The following is a 21,421-nucleotide window of genomic DNA, read 5'->3' as shown; positions in this document are numbered from 1 at the left end:
TCAATAATACAATGACGTCACATTGAACAGGTAAATGTCATGTAAATAAACATAAAGCTCAAATAATTGATGTTTCCTGACTTTAGCAAATGTTATCAGTGATCATATTGCAATGTTTATAATTAACAGGAATCTTATGTTAAGAAAAATATCATTTTCATAAATGTGAATGAAACCGGATATATTTTTTTCACCTGAGTTTTCTAAAGGAAGTTGTCAAAGGGAGTCAATATTTGGGACCAAATACAGGTAAAATGTGCATGACATTAAAATATATTGATATTTTCCCATAGCGAGTTTACATACGAACAAAAACAAATAGATTTTATTGGAGAATCAATTTAAAATAAAATATTTATAGACTAAACCTACTTCAAAAAGACATGCTGTGGAATATATTACTGATAATTAATGATATAAATGTAATTTAGACTGAATTTTTGCATGTGGTTTTTCTTTTATAAGGTGACATTATTGTAGAGGGTCAATTATGCTATTTTCGCAATGAATATTGCTTCATTCCTGAACAGAGTATACTGAGCAGGGTTCATATATCACATTAAAACAACTTGGATTGGGAGGATGTGGGGAAAAAAGATGAAGATGTAGTGTGAAACAGCAGTGCTGACTACAGCCAGTACAGGATAAAACATAAAATTATAAGATCAAAGTTTGAAATAGTTATAACTGCTTGGAACGTAAGGGAGCTGAGCAACTGCTTGCTTGAAAGATTCAATAACAGACATTTACTGGCCTAGCTGAGTCACAACTAGTTTTGGTAGTTTAATTGTTCCACAAGTAAAGTGGTGTGTAGAGAAAAAGGAGTATTTGAAAAAGTCTGATTTGACATGTAGTTGACAGAGGCTATGGTAATGAATGTGAAAGGAAAATCTATGTTAACAGTTTTATCTAAATTGGCTAAACTTGTTATCCAATTGCTACACTGGGATAATGCTGTCCTGGTTTGCACAAAAGAACACTTAGTTATGTTTGTGATACTATTTGTGAGCAGTTGACCTGGCAATGATTGGAAAAGGTGTGGCTAAATGTTCGGCGACGAAAAACCGGAAACGTCCATTATCTATTTGGGGCTTCATTAACTGGTTCTGCATATGGGGGTCAGAGTTTCTGTGTAAATTGCAGTCACATTTCCTCCATAGATAAGTTACAGTCTTCTTGAGTAATTTATTAAGTTGCATAAATTAAGTTACTGTAAATAATTTTTTAAATATGATTGAAAGAAATATTAAATGTTTACAGTGAAGGAAATAAAAGATCTACAAGTAATTTTATCTGCTTGTTATTTGATATAATATTGATGTTTTATTGATTTTTTTGTTGTTTGACATCACGCGGTATGGGTGTCAAGACCCCCTCCCGCACCCACCCCCGTCTGATTAAAAAAATGTAGCGCTTAAAAAAAATCCTGGGGAATTCCCTGATATCAATACAGATTTGAAAAAATTAATCAGTAATTTTAAATAATCAAGAAAGACTGTCTTGAAATGACAAAAAAATCACCTTAAACAGTTAGAACTATGGGATTGTTACTTAAATATTTTATAGTGGTGATGGGAAAAGATCATTGATGATCAGAAAAAAAAACATGCAGAGAGCATTTTTATACGTTAAACACATAATTTTATGCACTGAACATGTATTTTACTGAAATCATGAAACGGGTTTAATTAAAAGAGAAATATAGATAAATGTTATTTATACATTGTCAATATTTGTCATCTGATATCAATATATAGTCAGTATGTTTTATAGCAGATATTGATTAAAATTTTATACAAATCAAGCAATGCAATACATTTTATATGCTTAATTAAAGAATAGTTTAACTTGTTTTGTAGCTCAACTATTACACTCACCCAGGTGTTGGCATCAAAATTTGTTTTTGTTTGCAAATTAGATCTCCAGAACTACAGCAATGAATGGGTTGAAACTTACTTACTTGCTCTCTGTGGGAATCTAATATGATGGGCACAGGTCCCGTAACATAAGTTACCTTATACAGAGTTATGCCCCTTTTCTTACTAAGCCAAGCACTGAGAATAGTCAAACATGCTGTCTTACGGACAGCTCTTGTTTGTTTAACCTGCCATTTTTAGATTTTTCAAAAATTCTTTTTCATGCTGACTTGAAATATTTTTTGTATTCATAAATTATATGCCCTTATGTTCTCCCAGCATATAAGCTAATAGTACAATATGTAATAGACCTATTTTCTAAATCAAGAACACTTTCATCTTTCAGACTGTGACAATATGAAAACAAAGGAAGAGTGAAGTAAAGTGCACCAAAAGCCTGATTAAAACATGTTTTACATTGCGTTATTGTGTAAGTTCTACTTTCTAGTTTTTGTAATTGATACCGTATATACATTTATATATTCATTTATTCATAAATATTTATAAATTACATTATTATAAGTTGTCTGTTATGATTCAGACTCCCTATAAACAATTTTAAACCATAGGGAATGCTTATATTTTGTTTGATATGTAGTGATAAAGATAAATAAAAGATCTAATTTGAACAAAGGGTCAGTGGATTTTTAAGTCTTGCAAGTTGCTTGAAGGAAAATATTCAAGCAAAATTTCTCCCTTCCCCAACATAGTGAAATAACCCAAGAATACTATAAAAGCAGATCATCGGATGCCCACGGCCGAACCATTTACATTTATCATGTTATTATGTTACATGTTAATCAACCGTGAGTATGTTAAAGCACAGAATCTTCATCTTAACAAAGTTTTATGTTGAATGTTTGGTTGCATTTCAGGGTGTATAGCATTTGTTACAGTGACCATTGGTTTAGCAGATGGATCAGTCTCAAAATCAGGTCAGTCACTTTATTGTTACACCCAGATTTATTGTTTTTAGCTCGACTATTCGAAGAATATGAGAGCTATTGTAGTCGCCCCGGCGTCGGCGTCGGCGTCAGCGTCCGCGTCGGCGTCTGCGTTGGTTAAAGTTTTTTGTAAAGTCAAATATCTCAATTATTACTTGAGATATTCAATTGAAACTTACAATACTTATTTATAGTAACAAGGTACATCAGATTGACAAGTTTGATAACTCTGCCTACAATATTGACAGAATAATGCCCCTTTTTAACTTAGAAATTTTGGTTAAAGTTTTTTGTGAAGTCAAATATCTCAATTATTGCTTGAGATATTCAATTGACACTTACAATACTTATTTATAATAACAAGGTACATCAGATAGACAAGTTGGATAACTCTGCCTACAATATTGACAGAATTATGCCCCTTTTTAACTTAGAAATTTTGGTTAAAGTTTTTTGTAAAGTCAAATATCTCAATTATTGCTTGAGATATTCAATTTAAACTTACAATACTTATTTATAGTAACAAGGTACATCAGATTGACAAGTGGGATAACTCTGCCTACAATATTGACAGAATTATGCCCCTTTTTAACTTAGAAATTTTGGTTAAAGTTTTTTGTAAAGTCAAATGTCTCAATTATTGCTTGAGATATTCAATTTAAACTTACAATACTTATTTATAGTAACAAGGTACATCAGATTGACATGTGGGATAACTCTGCCTACAATATTAACATAATTATGCCCCTTTTTAACTTAGAAATTTTGGTTAAAGTTTTTTGTAAAGTCAAATGTCTCAATTATTGCTTGAGATATTCAATTTAAACTTACAATACTTATTTAAAGTAACAAGGTACATCAGATTGACAAGTGGGATAACTCTGCCTACAATATTGACAGAATTATGCTCCTTTGGAACTTAGAAATTTTTGTTAAAGTTTTTTTGTAAAGTCAAATATCTCAATTATTGCTTGAGATATTCAATTGAAATTTAAAATACTTTTTTGTTGTAACAATGTACATCAGTGTGCAAAATTGCATAACTCTGCCTGCAATATTTGCAGAATTATTTGCCCCTTTGAAACTTAGTAATTTTGGTTAAAGGTTAAAGGTATTCAAAGATATTTACTTGAAACTTTACACATGGCACTTCGGGTCATAATTGGAGGGTCATAATTGTATGTCACTGACCAAGTTCCATAACTCTATCTTGCATTAAGGCTGATTCATATCCCCTTTTCTACTTAATGTTTACATGCAAGTTTTACATATCTCAATAACTATTAAAGATATTTATTTAAAACTTCACATATGCATTTAGGGTTATAATTGTAGGTCACTGACAAAGATCCATAATTCTATCTTGCATTTAGGCTGATTTTTCTCCCCTTTTTCAACTTAGAAATTCATGGTAAAGTTTTGTTTGTAAGCTGTTATCTCAATAACTACTGAAGGGTTTGTCACTTTGTGCCTTTTTTTGGGACAATTTTATGCATTCATAATAATAAAGCAGTGATTTCTTGATAAAACATCTTAATAACAAGCCTTTGTACCTTGTCTGTCAAATTTATGTATTCATAGGTAATTAGTATTATTATATTCAATAAAACACCCTTGTGACATTACCTTCCGAATAGTCAAGCCAATACTGTATAATTAGACTCTCTCTAAGGCCTATAACATGAATTTATAAAAAAAAATTAGCCCTTTTGTGAACTTAAAAAATTTAACATTATCAAGGCTCTTTTACTATCAAGCACTTAGAATAGTCGAGCGTGCTGTCCTTCCGACAGCTCTTGTTTACAATAATTATGCATCTTAATTAATCTTTAAAATCTTCAGTATGGAATGACATTATATTTTGTTTTGTCTATAAACACAGTCCTGTAATAATAAACATATTCATTTATGATTGATTGATTGTGATTGTTTATTTCAATATGTAAGAACGCACCAGTTTGTCTATAAAAATATGACTGTTGCTTGACTTGAGCACAAGTGAAACTGGTTGTTAATTAATAACAAAATGGACTTGCTGTTAAAAATTGAAAATTCCTCTTTACAACGGTTCATCTTTTGTTTGACTTATAATTCGAAGAATTAGGGAGAGCTATTGTACTCACCCAAGTATTGGTGTCATACTTTGGCTAAGTTTTTGCATGCAAGTTGGTTTCTCCAAAACTACTGAAAGGAACTGGTTTATTGTCCTAGGCACATAACTCTTACATAGATTTTGACAAAATTATGGCCCTGTTTGATCATAGAAAAATTCTACACTCTTGTTTTACTTAAAGCAAGCACTTAGAATAGTCTAGCTTTATTTAGTGTGTTAAGTGTGTTTAATTGAGAGCATGAAAATCTAGTGTGCCCTTGAAAATCAGTGTTTTACCCTTGAAAATGAATTTTTTTTTGCATTGAGAATATCAGTTTGACTAAATTGATTGAATGCCTTTAACAATGGAAAATCTTAGTTTCAACTGGATGACAGTCACCCAAGTTTCACCATTGAAAATTTTGACAGTCAGTGGGTCATTGACCCTTGAGTTTCAGTCTATACTGAACATCTCTAATTCTGGGTCATCACTTATTTCACATTTATGGCATATTTTCATGTGACCAGTGTTAAAATTGGTCAGAATTGACATATTTTATTCAAACACCTAAATAACAAATTTTTGTGCAAAATATTTTAATTCTGTAGATTTTGACGTAAAACAGAACATCATTTTACAAATTTCTGCAAAAAGCAACAATAGTCTGTTAAAATTTGTGCATACGTCTGAAACAATCAACATTTTCTAAATGTTCTTGTTTGTTGAAAAAATAATTTTTGAGTTACAAAGTAAAGATAGTTTTAATATTTAAAATTAAGCAAAATAACATGTAGAAATTTTAACTGAAACATGAAAACACCATTTGATTACAGCGATTTAAATGATGACATATCGTTTTTAAAATGGCTGACATATGGTCTAGATGTCTTGCCCATTTAAACTGATTTTGACTGAATATATTGTTGTTTCCTAAATTGTGTCATACAGCAGAAAATACCTTTATGTTACAGCTTATGACAATTTTTGTACCATAAGTTTAATGTGTAAGTTTTCTTTCTTGTTTCAAAGCGTGAAGTACCGTGATATAAGAGGAGCCTGTGTATACTGCATGAATATTTGCAATATTCCAAAACACTCAAACCTTGTAGACTTGCGGTTTATATTGTCTTCATAACCTTTCTTTCAGGAAATTATTTAACTTTGTTTTTGTGTTTCTACAGGTCTGTCATTCGATCTATGTAATACAAAAACTTTGCGATTGCTCAATATTGATGACAGTGGCATTATAAAATATGATAATTCATCATCATCAAGCGGTCAATCCTCTGGTCTTGGATGTGTTCTAAAAATAGAATCATGCAGTTCTTGTCAGATACAGCTAAAAATAAGCACAGATGACAACTTTACATTCTTCTGTCAGACGGGCATTGTTCATTCCAAATATTGCTCATTAGGGTGAGTATCAAGTTATCAACATTAAGGTATGAGCCACCTAATGCATAACCTCCACTTTGAAGAGTACTCAAATAGGCTAGAACTACTGTCAACTGCATTGAAACTGAGGGGCGCGGGTTCAAGCCCCAAAAGAGGCAACTTTTTTTTCTTTCTTTTTTTTTCTTTGAACATTTTTTGTGTCTCTCAGATCACTCTTGATAAGAAAAAAGTGTTTCACTTAAATTATAAAATTATTATTGGTATTTTTTGGCAAAATTGTGCAAAATTTATTATAAAATATGGTACCTGATATTTTCAAAGTCTAATAAAATAAAAACTAGACGGTAAAAGTATTTTATATTTGACAAGTGCATCCAATATACTTTTAAGAAAATTTATGCAAACTTTGAAAACAGCCCCTGATTTGAGTAAATTTTAGGGATATTTTGAATAAGGCCCTCCAAGTAGAAAAATGATCAAACAACTACTTAAAATGGGTGGGGTAGGGTAACATTTATATATATATTTCAAACATTTTGAGTAGAAAAAATAATTTTGATGGGTCATTTGTTAGCTGAATGCTATTATTTGTTTCTAAAATATTTTCTAAAGGAAAACATTATTTCATAATGATTATATAATAGAATAATTAGAGTTTCTCATTTCTAAAAAAGAGCCCTTCTAATAGCAAAGTTTTACTTTAGAAAAATCTCCCTAACTCGCAAACCATACGGTAAACTTTGTTTAAATTTTGCCTTCTTGTGTCTTTTAAGGTATATACCTGACCTATGTTGTCAATTTTATAGTTCCTTATAGTGCCCATTAGGAGGCTCATACCTTAAGTCTGCATGCTTCAGTTGAGTAAAAATATTTCACTAAAATCAAACTTGTGAAAAAACTTCAAAGATTTTAGGAAAAGTAAAAAGATTAGAAATTTTAGTATTAGTTTACATGTTATGTGCGATAAATGATCTATATTTCAGCATTTATAACTATATTTCTACTGCGTTACTATCGCAGTAAGGGCTATTTTTGTATAATTTGACCATTTTTTTGGTAACTTACATATGGGTTGTAAGTGCCATTGATAATGCATAAATTGCATCCTTTTGGTGACTTCACAGTATAATACTTTTAAATACATTTTCAAATTTTCATGAAAATAAGCATGAATCTGGAGGCGTGCTGCTTTAAAGATTTTGAATCATCTGCTGTCATTTATTTATTTTCTTAAACATTTAAACTAGACTAATACAAATGTTGCTGAACCTAGTTATTTCAAGTCTATATAATGCTTTCTGTTTAATAATACTTGAATTCTTAAGAAACTGAAATCGTTGCCATGGTAACACTGTGAAAAATACCATTTTAAATCTCAGACAATATGAATGGTGAAACGTGGGAGTATTGAAATAAATAGATTGTGCTTAACTTTGACATAATAGATACGCACGTTTGCTTTAGATGAAATCTTGACGTTGTTTAGTTATTCTCTTGGTGCGAGTCATTGATTTTTTTTGCCTCACCCTTTCTGCCCACAATTGTACAATTATTCGTTTTGTCCACTGATATACAATTATTGAACTCATCCTCAGTAAGCTGCAGGATTGGGTCAATTAACTTTATATTTATTATTGTTTGAAGAATGATTTACAGAAATAACACAGTATTTCCTGAGATTTTTAATTGTGACATGAAGTCTCTCTGTCAGTTTTCTCTCAGTATTTCTTTCTTTTGTTGTTGCCTTGTCATTGATCATGAAATTAAGGAAAGATTGTTAAGGGACCTAGATAATAGTATGCTGACTTCTTGGGTCAGCCAATTAAAATGATTATCTTGCTTTTGTAAGAATACAAAGTTATTTTATGCACAGCAAAATTGACAAATTTTGAAAAAAATAATTTGTGATTCTTAGTCAGATTTGAGTGTAAAATGGTGCAATACTTGTCTTTTTGCAGTCATCTTGCATATTAATTAAAATTGGTTATGCTGGATAAACAAAATGAGCAAATGACCTGAAATGTTACATATAAATTATTGGTTGAGACCTACATCTGACCACAAGCTGATCTCAAAAAGATTTTTTTAGTCCCTTGACATATTAAGAAACCTCAGTTGAGTCCCTTTAAGGTGATATTAAGATAGAAAATGTGCAAGCTGGCCTGGCTCTATACTGTTGGCAAGGGTTAATCCCTTTTAGTTCCTGACTAAGGTAAGGGATAGGTTTTCACAAATTTCTAGATAAAAAAAAATTATGTAACAGTAAGTTGCTGATAAGAAAAAAAACCCTAAAAAATTTAACCGAAAGAGCTAAAAGAGGGACATCGTCAGGACTAATTTATTCTTTGACATACTTTTCTTAGGCACACATAGTGTTTATCAAGATAGACACAACATTGAAATGAATGATTAAACCCTGCTGAAGACAATTTATGGAAAATAGACAATCAGATATTTTAAAGTTTAGGTCTTCTCATTTGATAAAAAACTAGGGCAAAGACAAAATGAAGAAGCTATGTTTCACAGTAAACAAGTTGTGATGCAAAATTGTAAATGAAGCAGCACACTGAGCACAATAATCTTAAAGGAATGACTAAATGAAAGAAATCAGTTTCTTTATTCAAAATTTCACACAAAATAACCTGACCAGTGTTTAAATCAATTTATAAAGAGCTCCACTGATGTGAAAAAGCCTAAAAACATAAATTTTTAATTCTTGCTTACATGTACATTGTATTATGAAGTGATACACTTAATTAAAATATTTTCAGTCTCTCCGTGTAAAAAATAGTCAGTAGATTCCCTTTAAGGATAATGTCTAAAGCAATATCTGTCAAATAACCCTGTATGAATAATGCCTAATTCCATTTTCTGTCTAATAATCTCTTACTGGTAAGAATAATATCTTAATCCAATGAATGAAAATCTATGTCTATGAAAATGTTGTGTTTGCTTATTATAAATTGTACTGTAGAGTCACACTGGTATGTTCCCTTCAACATAATATAACCTAGGTTACATTTTATTTTCAGATGTGACTACCTCAGTATTTTTGACATGTACTATATGAATGAGACACTTCGATATTACCGTGGGGTGGATCAGATACCAGATGTTTTCCACTCGGAATCTAGCAATATATTTATTATGCTTTGTCACGGGGGAATGATGAAAAATTACAACTTTCAAATCAGTTTTAGCATCACACGTAAGTAAAATTTGTTCTGAATAGACTTTAGTTACATGTATGTACTTAAAAAGTCATGTATACACATGTTTTTTTTTCTGTCTTGGGTTAGAATTTGACAGGGTGATGTCATTAAAGAATTTCTGAGATGGTCCATTTTAGATTTAATATGGTCATATTTGGCTTTATTGCATACAAGAAAGAATGTTTTTTTGTTGTTTTTTTTAAGTTTTTAGGAGGCTCGGATTTAATAAGGCCAAAATAAAATGACATTGAAGTTTTGGTTAAAATGGTGAAACTGCATATAGGAAAATAAATTTATTTTTAGCTCGACTATTCGATAAGAAAGTTTCAAAGCCATATGTCATAACCACTTATGTTAAAGTTTTCGTAATAGTTCAAATATTTTCAAAGTCCATAGACATATGGCTTTGAAACTTTGCACACTTGTTCACCATCATGACCCCAACCTGTAGACAGGAGGAGGTAACTCTATCAAGCATTTTGACAGAATTATGCCCCTTTTTCGACTTAGAATTTACGTTAAAGTTTTTGTAATAGTTCAAATATTTTCAAAGTCCATTGACATATGGCTTTGAAACTTTGCACACTTGTTCACCATCATTACCCCAACCTGTAGACAAGAAGAGGAAACTCTATCAAGCATTTTGACAGAATTATGCCCCTTTTTAGCTCGACTATTCGATAAGAATAAGTAGAGCTATTGCAGTCACCCGAGCGTCGGCGTAACCACTTATGTTAAAGTTTTTGTAATAGTTCAAATATTTTCAAAGTCCATAGACATATGGCTTTGAAACTTTGCACACTTGCTCACCATCATGACCCCAACCTGTAGACAGGAGGAGGTAACTCTATCAAGCATTTTGACAGAATTATGCCCCTTTTTCGACTTAGAATTTATGTTAAAGTTTTTGTAATAGTTCAAATATTTTCAAAGTCCATTGACATATGGCTTTTGAAAACTTGCACACTTGTTCAACATCATGACCCCAATCTGTAAACAGGAGGAGGTAACTCTATCAAGCATTTGACAGAATTATGCCCCTTTTTCGACTTAGAATTTACTTTAAAGTTTTTGTAATAGTTCAAATATTTTCAAAGTCCATTGACATATGGCTTTGGAAACTTTGCACACTTGTTCACCATCATGACCCCCAACCTGGAAACAGGAGGAGGTAACTCTTATCAAGCATTTTGACAGAATTATGCCCCTTTTTTCGACTTAGAATTTACGTTAAAGTTTTTGTAATAGTTCAAATATTTTTCAAAGTCCATTTGACGATATGGCTTTGAAACTTTTGCACACTTGTTCACCATCATAACCCCAACCTGTAAACAGGAGGAGGTAACTCTATCAAGCATTGTGACAGAATTATCCCCTTTTTCGACTTAGAATTACGTTAAAGTTTTTGTAATAGTTTCAAAATATTTTCAAAAGTCCATTGACATATGGCTTTGAAACTTTGCACACTTGTTCACCATCATGACCCCAACCTGTAAAACAGGAGGAGGGTAACTCTATCAAGCATTCTTTTTTACTATCAAGCACTTAAGAATAGTCGAGCGTTGCTGTCCTAATGACAGCTCTTGTTTGACTTAGAAATTACGTTTAAGTTTTTGTAATAGTTCAAATATTTTTCAAAGTCCATTGACATATGGCTTTGAAACTTTGCACACTTGTTCAACATCATGACCCCAACCTGTAAATAGGAGGAGGTAACTCTATCAAGCATTTTGACAGAATTATGCCCCTTTTTCGACTTAGAATTTACTTTAAAGTTTTTGTAATAGTTCAAATATTTTCAAAGTCCATTGACATATGGCTTTGAAACTTTGCACACTTGTTCAACATCATGACCCCAACCTGTAAACAGGAGGAGGTAACTGTATCAAGCATTTTTTTTACTATCAAGCACTGAGAATAGTCGAGCGTTGCTGTCCTACCGACAGCTCTTGTTGGACTTAGAATTTACGTTAAAGTTTTTGTAATAGTTCAAATATTTTCAAAGTCCATTGGCATATGGCTTTGAAACTTTGCACCCTTCTTTACCATCATGACCCCAACCTGTAGACAGGAGGAGGTAACTCTATCAAGCATTTTGACAGAATTATGCCCCTTTTTGGACTTAGAATTTACGTTAAAGTTTTTGTAATAGTTCAAATATTTTCAAAGTCCATTGACATATGGCTTTGAAACTTTGCACACTTGTTCACCATCATGACCCCAACCTGTAGACAAGAGGAGGTAACTCTATCAAGCATTTTGACAGAATTATGCCCCTTTTTGGACTTAGAATTTACGTTAAAGTTTTTGTAATAGTTCAAATACTTTCAAAGTCCATTGACATATGGCTTTGAAACTTTGCACACTTGTTCACCATCATGACCCCAACCTGTAGACAGGAGGAGGTAACTCTATCAAGCATTTTGACAGAATTATGCATCTTTTTGGACTTAGAATTTACGTTAAAGTTTTTGTAATAGTTCAAATATTTTCAAAGTCCATTGACATATGGCTTTGAAACTTTGCACACTTGTTCACCATCATGACCCCAACCTGTAAACAGGAGGAGGTAACTTTATCAAGCATTTTTTTTACTATCAAGCACTAAGAATAGTCGAGCGTTGCTGTCCTACCGACAGCTCTTGTTTAAAACACATGTAATCTGATAATATATAATTTTTCTCTGCACCAAAACATAATGCAGACAAACCATTGTATTTGTCAAAGAATTCACATTGTATGATTTGATAGCAAAACAAATGTTTATTGTTGAAACCCTAACCTTGATTAATGTGTGGATTTGGTTTACAAAACTCAATAATCATTTTCTTTTGGACTAAATTTCATTCACAGTCTTCAAAGTATATTACAATACATAATTAGATTTCATTTACTGACTTGTCATTTCATTTTCATGGAAACTTTACATGTATTTTCATGTACTATTTTATTTATATCCTTTTAAATACAAAGCAGATATAGAAAATGTTTGTTTGGATTGAGGGACTTGGACTGCGAAAATATTTTAGATTACTTAAATATAGTTACAAAAATCACAAAAAATATTTTGTTATGATAAAATTTATGTTGTCTACAAATATTTTGATGATACTTGCATGTGAACCTTATCAGGTGGTATACATTGAGTTATATACAGTAAATGTTTGCATGGAGTGATATACATTCAATTTTATAAATCAGATAATACGGAAGGATTTTTTATACGCCCGTTTGAAAAACGGGACGTATTATGGGAACGCCCCTGGCGGGCGGTCGGGCGGGCGGGCGGCGGGCGGGGCGGCGTTTATCCAATTTTGTCCGGAGCATATCTCCTACATGTATGGAGGATTTTAATGAAACTTCATAGAAATGTTCACCACTATAGAGGAGCAGTGTCGCGCACATGAACCAGGTCTCTAGGTCAAAGGTCAAGGTCACACTTAGAGCTCATTGAAAAATGCTTGTCCGGAGCAAAACTTCCACATGTATAGAGGGATTTCAATATTACTTGGCACAAATGTTCACCATTGTGAGGCGGAGTGTCGCAGTGCAAGATTCAGGTCCTTGCGGCCAAGGTCAAGGTCACACTTAGAGGTCAAAGTTCAGATAAAAATATGAAGATGTGTATATGGACCATTTAGTTATCATTTATTGAGGGATTGTAACACAAATGGTCATTATCAAGACTATGGCTGTGATACATATAATTTAGGTCAATATATACAAGGTCAAGGTCACTAAAGATGATGAAATATCCAGATTTTGTAAATAGAATTTAATCAAAGGGAGACAACAAAGTTATTACTTTGTTCATAAATGACTTACACAATTACTCCCCTTGATCTATTTTCTAAAAAAATAGAATTTAATCAAAGGGACATGAAATAATCCTCTTTCTTGGACTTGAGTATGTTGTAAAGAATGTAACATTTATTTACACATGTTTTCATTCATTGGTCAAGATACTTAACTGTGATAACTATGGTGTTCTGTAGACTTGGTATTTGTTCATAAAGATCATACAGTAATTACCTTATCAAATGTAAATACTTTCTCATAGAAATTTAATTATATTTTAATTTTCAAGTAAATATCAGTTCAGCTCATTCAAAGATTAAAGAAATTGTAATTAAATGTATTTCCCTAGAATAAAATCTTAAATCAGAATTTTTAGTTATTAAATTACATGTACTTTTTATACGCCTGTTTAAAAAAGATAAAAAAATATAAGATGTGTATAGGGACAATTTAATCATCATTTATTGAGGGATTGTAACACAAATGGTCATTATAATGACTACGGCTGTGACACATGTACTTTAGGTCAATATATGCAAGGTTTCAAGGTCACTAAAGATGGTGAAATATCCAGATTTTGTCTGGAGCATATCTTCTACATGTATGGAAGAATTTTATAATACTTTATGGAAATGCTCACCACCATGATATGTATTGCTCCATGCATGATCCAGGTCTTCAGGTCAAAGGTCAAGGTCACACTTAGGAGCTCATTGAAAAACGCTTGTCCGGAGCAAAACTTCTACATTCATAGGGGGCTTTTCAATATAACTTGGCACAAATGTTCACCATTGTGAGGCTGAGTGTCGCATGCAAAATTCAGATCCCTGCGACCAAAGTCAAGGTTACACATAGAGGTCAAAGTTCAGATAAAAATTTGAAGATGGTTTATAGGAACCATTTATCATCATTTATTGATGGATTGTAGCACAAATGGTAACTATCATGACTACAGGTGTTACACATTTAATTAGGTTAATATTTGCAAGGTCAAGGTCACTGGAGATGATTAAATATCCAGATGTTGTCCGGAGCATATTTTCTACATGCATGGAGGAATTTTAATGTTACTTTTATAGAATTGTTCACCACCATGAGACGTAGTGCCTGCACATAAACCAAGTCTCTAGTAAAGGTGAAGGTCACAGTTAGAGCTCATAGAAAAACACTTGTCTGGAGCAAAACTTCTACATGCATAGAGGGATTTCAATATAATTTGGCACAAATGTTCATCATTGTGAGGCTGAGTGCCGTGCATAAAATTCAGGTCCCTGCGACCAAGGTCAAGGTCACACATTCTGTGCATATCTTCCCTATTGATTTGTTTTAAGGTTCATTTAACAACACAGTGCCAAGAATAAAAAATTGCTTGCTAGATAACACTTATCCATAATGCCCCCATCTCCATCTAAAGCTTTTTCGTAAACGGGCGTATTTTGTGACTATGGCACCCTTGTTTTTATTTGAATAGATTTTAATGACGACTATGTAAAGCATATGTTGGTTTATTGTAGAAAAAATGAAAACAGTGCACGGAAGCTCAGGTACGTCCTCTGCCACTGGTTTGATAAGTTCCCCATTTTTTCCGACTGGCTACGCACAGAATCACGAGGTGTACAAGTATGTGATCTCCAGTACTGATGCTGATGATTATATCATCGTAACATTCGATGATTGGCACCTGTCAGAAACTTCTTCGTTATATGTAAGTATAGCCGCATATATTCTTGCTGGTTCCTGCAGAGATCATGTTGAAGTATAGGATATTTCCAGCTTATATCTGAGATAATGTGGGAAAAGGGCACCAGTCTGATATAACTTTAACCATGTTCATGTTTTTACTTTGTATGCCTATCTTTCTACTTTGTGGAATAATTGGTGATATATTTATAATCAAGATCGTGCTTTAATCTTATGCCCAGTTTGGGATTCTAACTCAAAACTCTATCATTTTAGGTTAGGTTCCATTTATGCTTAGAATAATTAATGGAGGAGCAGCCCAGGTTTTCCTGCATCAGTAAAGTTGGAAAGTCATCAAATTAATTACATTCAGAATCTTCATAATGTCACAATGACTAATTGTTAATTTTACTGTATAATAATTATGGAATTATAAAGACATTATTTAGAGAGCTGGAATTATTATTCTGTTTCATGCTTAATACATTGCTTGTTAAACATATTTTTTACAGTTTATCAACAGCAACAAACATGGTCAGTTTAATGGTGGGTCAAACCGTCCCGTGGTCCTGTCTGACTCGAGCCTGCTCCAGTTTACCTTCAGTACTGGAGTGTCACTGACAGCTGGGGAGAACAGAGACTTTATAGGGTTCAGAGCTGCCTATAAGTTTTATAAAGGTAGTGTTATTAATTAAAATTTCTATAATACATGTTTGTTAACCTTTTTGTCAAGGTTCATTTCAATGAAAATATCAAAGATGTTCTCTTCAAACTCAAAAGTACACAGGAACATATTTATATTTATTTTTGAAAAATGTGACGCAGTACAAAAGGGCAGATACTCGTAAAACTTTAAGCTTGACTATTGGAAGTACATGTAATTATGTTTAATGATTGATTTTTCATACATTTAACATTTATAGAATGTAAAGAATTTGTCTTAAAGCATCAATAAAAAGCATGGTGTTCTTGAACAATGTCTTGTAATGTAACAGATCTTTCTGGCTATTACAGTTTTCTCTTTAATTTCAGGTCGAGCATTCATTACAAAACCAAGTACAAGTAAGTATCATTTAGTCTTAAACTTTACTGAATTTTTTATACACTGGCCAATTGGCCCTTTACTGAACAAAAGAAATGGCCTTTATTCCATTTCGGGCACATGTTTGTCTGTTTGTCCATCACAAAACTTGTCTGGACTCGTCCTCAAAAACTACTGGTGCAATTTCGGGGAAAGGGTCAGTCCCAAAGGGCTAGTTCCCCCACCTCATGGAAATTTTTGCAGTTCAAAAAAATTTATCAGAGTTAGGGCCCTGTATTTCTTAAATGGTTTTTGGAAAGTTTTCCTTTTTTTAAGGGACTGTCCATCATAAATTTTTGGGGAATCAAGATAAAAAAATTTAATTTGGGTTCACCCAAACATTTAAGACCCGGGTTTCGGGCTGGCTGGCCGGGCTTTTAGGGCTGGTCGCAAAATTTTTAGTTTCCCAGCGGGTTTAAGGGGTTTTATTTGTTTTGATTTTCCAGTTTGGGAAAAAGGATTGGGGCTATTTAAATTGCCCAGAAAAGGTGGAAGGATAATTTTTTTAAACCAGCACCCCAACTAGGGGAATTGTACGATTTGTCTATGGGTGGTGAAAAACTCGGGAAAGGGTTTTTGAGGGCACCACTTAAAGATTATCAGGCTAAGAATAAAGGAAAATAATTTTTTAGGGCATGTTTTGATTTTATCCATGACTTTTTTTTTTGATTAGCAAAGCCGGGCCACTGCTGGTTTTTTTTAAAAACATTTAAAATTGGTAAACATTTTAAAAAAAGGGCAATTTCCTAAAATCATAAAATTCCCAAATTTTGCCAATCATTGACATATAAAATTTTTAAATTTAAAAAAGAAATTAAATTTAGGGTTTTTTAAATTTTTAAATTCAGTTTATTTTTTATTATTTCTGGGTAGAAAATGAAATTAAACTTGGGGAAAAAAAAAAGGGTTTGTGGTTAAAATTTTCCATTTGTAACTGGGAATTAAAACCATGATTAAAAAAATTTTATAATGTTTGGGCTAGAAACCCCTAACCTTTAAAAAAAAGAAAAAATTTTGACCTTTTATTTTGTGTGCGCTGTTTAAACAATGGCTAAAAACCCCCATTTTTAGAAAAACCCTTTTTTCAGGGTTATTTTTTCATAACTTTTAGCTAGGAAATTAAAAGGGCATTAGTCAATTTAATTTTAAATCAACCCTTTTTTTTAAAGGGTTAAAGTATTCCCCTGGCAGAATCAGATAGGTTTTTCAAAAGATTTGGGAAACTCATCTGACGGCGCAGTACGAGCTAAACATGACATGTTGGATGATATCAACAATGGTATTCCACATTACAGTAAGACCGGCTTCTACATCCGACTGAATGCCTCCCTGTCATCTAGTGATAGTGATCATACTTACCTACGCGTTCTACAAATGTCTCCAAGGTAAGTTTTTGTTGAGGAAATAACTTAACAACTTTTGACTTTCTGTTTACCAATTAGGGGAAAAGTATGAAGTTTGGCCAGATACTTCACTCAGTCAAAAGTGTGTGGTTATTCAAAAAGTCATGGGTTCAAGTTCTGGTTTAGTCAGACTGATAAATTTGGCACCCAATGTGAGGCTGTGACCTAACGCTATATAGCTCCTAGTTCAATTTTACTTTGTTCTCTGTTCCCAAAAAAAACAAAAACAATTAGTAGAGGAAAGAGTATGTTAAAGTATAGAATTACTGTTTAATTTTTCTGACTTTATATGCACTGCATGCTTCTTGAGGGACTTACCAGACCCACCATTGTAAATAATTTTTACAATGACAAGATATAGCAAATATTAACTTTGAAATTTGAAATTCAATCCCAAAGTCCTCTACATTGACTTTGGGGCACCTGCACCTTGTTGAGCATCAACCTGCCAGAGCCACTTAGGGGTCATGGGTCAAACCATGAGCTAAAATAGCAAATATTAACCCTTTACCTAATATAGACGTGTTTTTGGGCATTTTTGGTGTTTTCAATCACCCCCCCCCCCCTTTTTTAGGCCTTCAATACAGTGAAAAATTATTTCCTATTTAGGGGCCCCAAACACTGTTTTTTGTTTGGGAAATTGTTGTTAAAAAAAAGGTGATCACTTTTTTTGGTGCCCCCGCCCACTATCAAAAAGGTACCATCAGGGGGTTGCCAGAGCGGGGGGTTGCCCAAAAGAAGAGGGATGTGCCCCCTTATGTTTCGGGGTTTGTGAAGGGGGCTCTGTTTAATATATTACTAAAATAGAAAAAAAAATAGAAGGGTCAATTGAAAACAATGCGTTTCTGTATTTCATTTATAGTAAACTGCAATTTGCAATAAGAAAAATTAAAACGCAGTGGTAAATAACTCCAAAGACAATAAACACATCAATAAAAAGGAGAGAACAACATGTCCAAACTCAAATACAATTTAAATATTAATAACCCATGCAAAATCTGTGTTTATAAACTGTAAAGACTTTGTAGATATTGTTTCACCTTGATATTAAAAATGATTTAAATTGTTGTTCAGGGGGTTAGTGGTTTCCGACTTATTTGTGTGTGGGTAATGATTTAAATGTATAGATAAAAAATCTGATGTGTGAGGGTCGACCATTGTGGCGATAATAGTGACGAGTTGCCGGGTTGTCAGGTATGTTCTATTTTTAGCATCCAGTTATATATATATCTTCATTTTAAATCAAACCATGCTCAAATTGCCTATTCTAATTAAATTTTTCTATTTATGAGCTGCCGTTCATGACAAAACCAACATAGGCGGCGTTTTAGACCAGCATGAATCCCAGCCAGCCTTGCGAATTTCCGCCGCAGTCTTGATCAGATCCATTGCTGTTTGCTGAACAAACCTCTAGTTTAAGGGAGAGAAACTGGATAGCGAACAGCATGGATCCTTTATCAGACTGCGGCGGATGCACAGGGTTTGGTCTGATATCCATGCTGAGTCGCAAACGCAAATATGTTTGGTTATTGTCATGTGCGGCTCCCAAATTGTATTATTAAATACCAAGATGCAAGTGCACAAACTAGGGCGGTTTTAAAAAAGGCCCCACCAAACCAAATTTTCTTTTTGTTAATCAGAAAACCCTTTTTGGGAAACAGAAAAAATAATTAACAGTTTTAAAAATTTTGCAGAATGAGGGTTAATTTAATTTTATTTATATCATCTTTTATAGCCCTTTTCTCCTTTTTAAAACTGATAAATTTTAAAATAAAAAATTTACACCAAAAAAAAAAAAAAAACCAAAATTTCTTATAGGAGTGGGTGATTCTTATAAAAAGAATTAGGGTTTTTTAATTTTCATTGAAAAAGCAATTTTTTATATTTTTTTTTCAAAATAATAAGGCCAAAAGGGGCCCCGAGCTATCAGTATACTATAAATATAGGGGGGATAGTTCCCATGGGGATACGACCCTCATTTTTTATTTTTCCCCCTTTTTGTGATACCGGGGGATGTCGTAACACGTTTTCCGTAAACTCTGGATCAAGCGAGAGATTACAAACTGTCAGTGAGGACGTAACAGAACGGAGAAGTAATTATAATTTTTTTTTAAATTTCAGATATCTTTAAGGTAATGACTTGTTTTCGTCAGTTAGTTCTTTTGTCTGGGTTTTCTTTAATATTACCCAAGTGCTGTTTTAGTTGATTCAAAGAACTTAAATTTAGTGTTGATTTAAAGTAAAAGTAAAGTATTAGTTACCCGCACTCCAGAGCATGCCTATTGATTGGCTCATTTTTGCTGGGGTTTACTTATTGTGACGGCAGAGAAAGTGAAAGCGACAGAAATATTATATTTAGATGCTCGTTCATTGGTTAATTTACTCCGAGGTTTCATATTGTGACAACAGGGAACATGTTTTTATGTTTGACTATGATACAAAAAAGAAAGAACATCAAAACATTTGGCAATCTGATTAATACTAGGGTGCTATGCCCCCTAAATAGCCTCGTGTTTCGATGCTCTTTCTATTACATATAAATAGGTAAAATGTCTAAATAAGCATGTAAAGTCAGTTTGTTTTATGTTGTTTTTTTTTTATTTCAATATATCATAGAGTGTATATAATTGTTAAGATATTCAATGATTTATTTTAATTAAGTTTAAACCTATTTATTTAGGTTTGATTGCAAACAAGTTCTTGCAGCTTATATTAATCACTTTTGAGTCTGCTTCCTGGATTTATTGTATTTGTACCAATCATTGTTCTATGCTAAGCTTTAGTCTAATCACTCATAGAATATAAAAAAAGGAAATTTACACTTGAACAAATATTTTAGGTTGTCATGATTTATTTGATTTATGTAATTACTGATTCCAAGATTTGATGATGTTAAATTTGATCAATTAAGGGCGCAGACGACACAGGCGCAGACTTGGATTGTTCGGAAGTTTTGAACGAGACAGGCCACCCACGTATGACGAGGCAATGCAGAACCCACCAGGATGGTACCTTAATGTTGTAAGTATAATAATGTAGTCCTTGTATATGAAAACAAAACTATAATAGTTTATTTTTCCAATTTGAAACAAGATCTGATGGTTGAGGACATATTTGAAAATTTCGTCGTCACTTGTATTTGTCATTTGTTTTCATGCAATAGGAATTTTTATAGAAATTGCAAATATAAAAAAAAAAAAGTTATATTTTGTTGAAGTTACACTTAAATATTATATTTTTGACATTGTTTTTTTCAGTACAAATATTTATGCTCCAATGAGTAACATATTATGCTGTATAATATCATGTATGTCAGAATTACTTACCTGTCCTTTACAGGCATTTGGCAATCCAGTTGACCCTTCATTACCACAGCCACCTTCATACCATGAGGCAATCAGTGCCGATACATCAGCACCTAATACAAACCCTAGACAAACCCCTGGAAGCCCCACCTCTACTGACAGTAGCCAATCAGAACTGACAGTCTGTTCAGGCCACCTATCAGATTCCTCTAGTTCTAGTGACGAGGGGCTCCACATGGGGAACTTACAATGCGTGATGGAGATGGTAGGGAGAAGGGAGACTTGGTAGACATGTTTCAAGTTCTGAGTCCGAACCTTGGTACCACTTAGATTACACGTGCCAGATCTGCTGCCGAGTCCTGTTCAGACAGAATCTATATCAAGATTCAGTAGCAACTTCGACAGAAAATACTCCAAGAATAGAGTATACCCCTTGCTAGAAGAATTGCATACTGTTGAAAGCTATGCCAAAAGACAATAAGGACAATATTCAAATACGCAAGGAAAGAACATTGAAAAGAAAGTTAATAAATGTACTGCAGATGATTTTGTATGATGCCAGCAGGGCCCAAACCAGGCTTGTAGTGATCCCAG

The 21,421-nt window shown here is 32.9% G+C and overlaps 2 protein-coding genes across 2 annotated transcripts; both read left to right on the top strand.

The window, feature by feature from the left end:
* The first annotated feature begins 36 nt into the window (after positions 1–36).
* Positions 37–19,228, top strand: LOC132723679 (uncharacterized). Its single transcript, XM_060708445.1, has 12 exons — positions 37–249; positions 2,263–2,346; positions 2,792–2,851; positions 6,135–6,369; positions 9,381–9,556; positions 14,873–15,063; positions 15,551–15,716; positions 16,071–16,100; positions 16,634–16,691; positions 17,289–17,504; positions 18,671–18,716; positions 19,217–19,228. Exons 2-12 carry the CDS (start codon positions 2,325–2,327, stop codon positions 19,226–19,228), a joined length of 1,212 nt encoding a protein of 403 aa, XP_060564428.1. The 5' UTR covers positions 37–249; positions 2,263–2,324.
* Positions 19,229–19,482: 254 nt separating this feature from the next.
* LOC132723678 (uncharacterized) lies at positions 19,483–21,116 on the top strand. Its single transcript, XM_060708444.1, has 3 exons — positions 19,483–19,615; positions 20,434–20,543; positions 20,862–21,116. The coding sequence occupies exons 1-3, from the start codon at positions 19,483–19,485 to the stop codon at positions 21,114–21,116; spliced, it is 498 nt and encodes a 165-aa protein (XP_060564427.1).
* The last annotated feature ends 305 nt before the right edge of the window (positions 21,117–21,421 follow it).

The sequence above is a fragment of the Ruditapes philippinarum genome, unplaced genomic scaffold (genome assembly GCF_026571515.1).
Source record: "Ruditapes philippinarum isolate M1 unplaced genomic scaffold, ASM2657151v2 ctg359_1_1_1_1, whole genome shotgun sequence".
In the NCBI taxonomy this organism is placed as follows: Eukaryota; Metazoa; Mollusca; class Bivalvia; order Venerida; family Veneridae; genus Ruditapes; species Ruditapes philippinarum.
Note: the sequence above shows the minus strand (reverse complement) of the source record. Positions and strands in the feature narration are given on the sequence as shown.

Bases quoted from the DNA above. Each gene is read 5' to 3' on its own strand.
- LOC132723679 (XM_060708445.1), top strand. From the start codon at position 2,325: ATGTTTTACATTGCGTTATTGT. The intron at 9,557-14,872 runs GTAAGTAAAATT...GGTTTATTGTAG, and splicing joins AATCAGTTTTAGCATCACAC to AAAAAATGAAAACAGTGCAC. The intron at 16,101-16,633 runs GTAAGTATCATT...TTTTTAAACCAG, and splicing joins CATTACAAAACCAAGTACAA to CACCCCAACTAGGGGAATTG.
- LOC132723678 (XM_060708444.1), top strand. From the start codon at position 19,483: ATGGGGATACGACCCTCATTTTTTATTTTTCCCCCTTTTTGTGATACC. The intron at 19,616-20,433 runs GTAATTATAATT...TGATCAATTAAG, and splicing joins GGACGTAACAGAACGGAGAA to GGCGCAGACGACACAGGCGC. The intron at 20,544-20,861 runs GTAAGTATAATA...TGTCCTTTACAG, and splicing joins CAGGATGGTACCTTAATGTT to GCATTTGGCAATCCAGTTGA.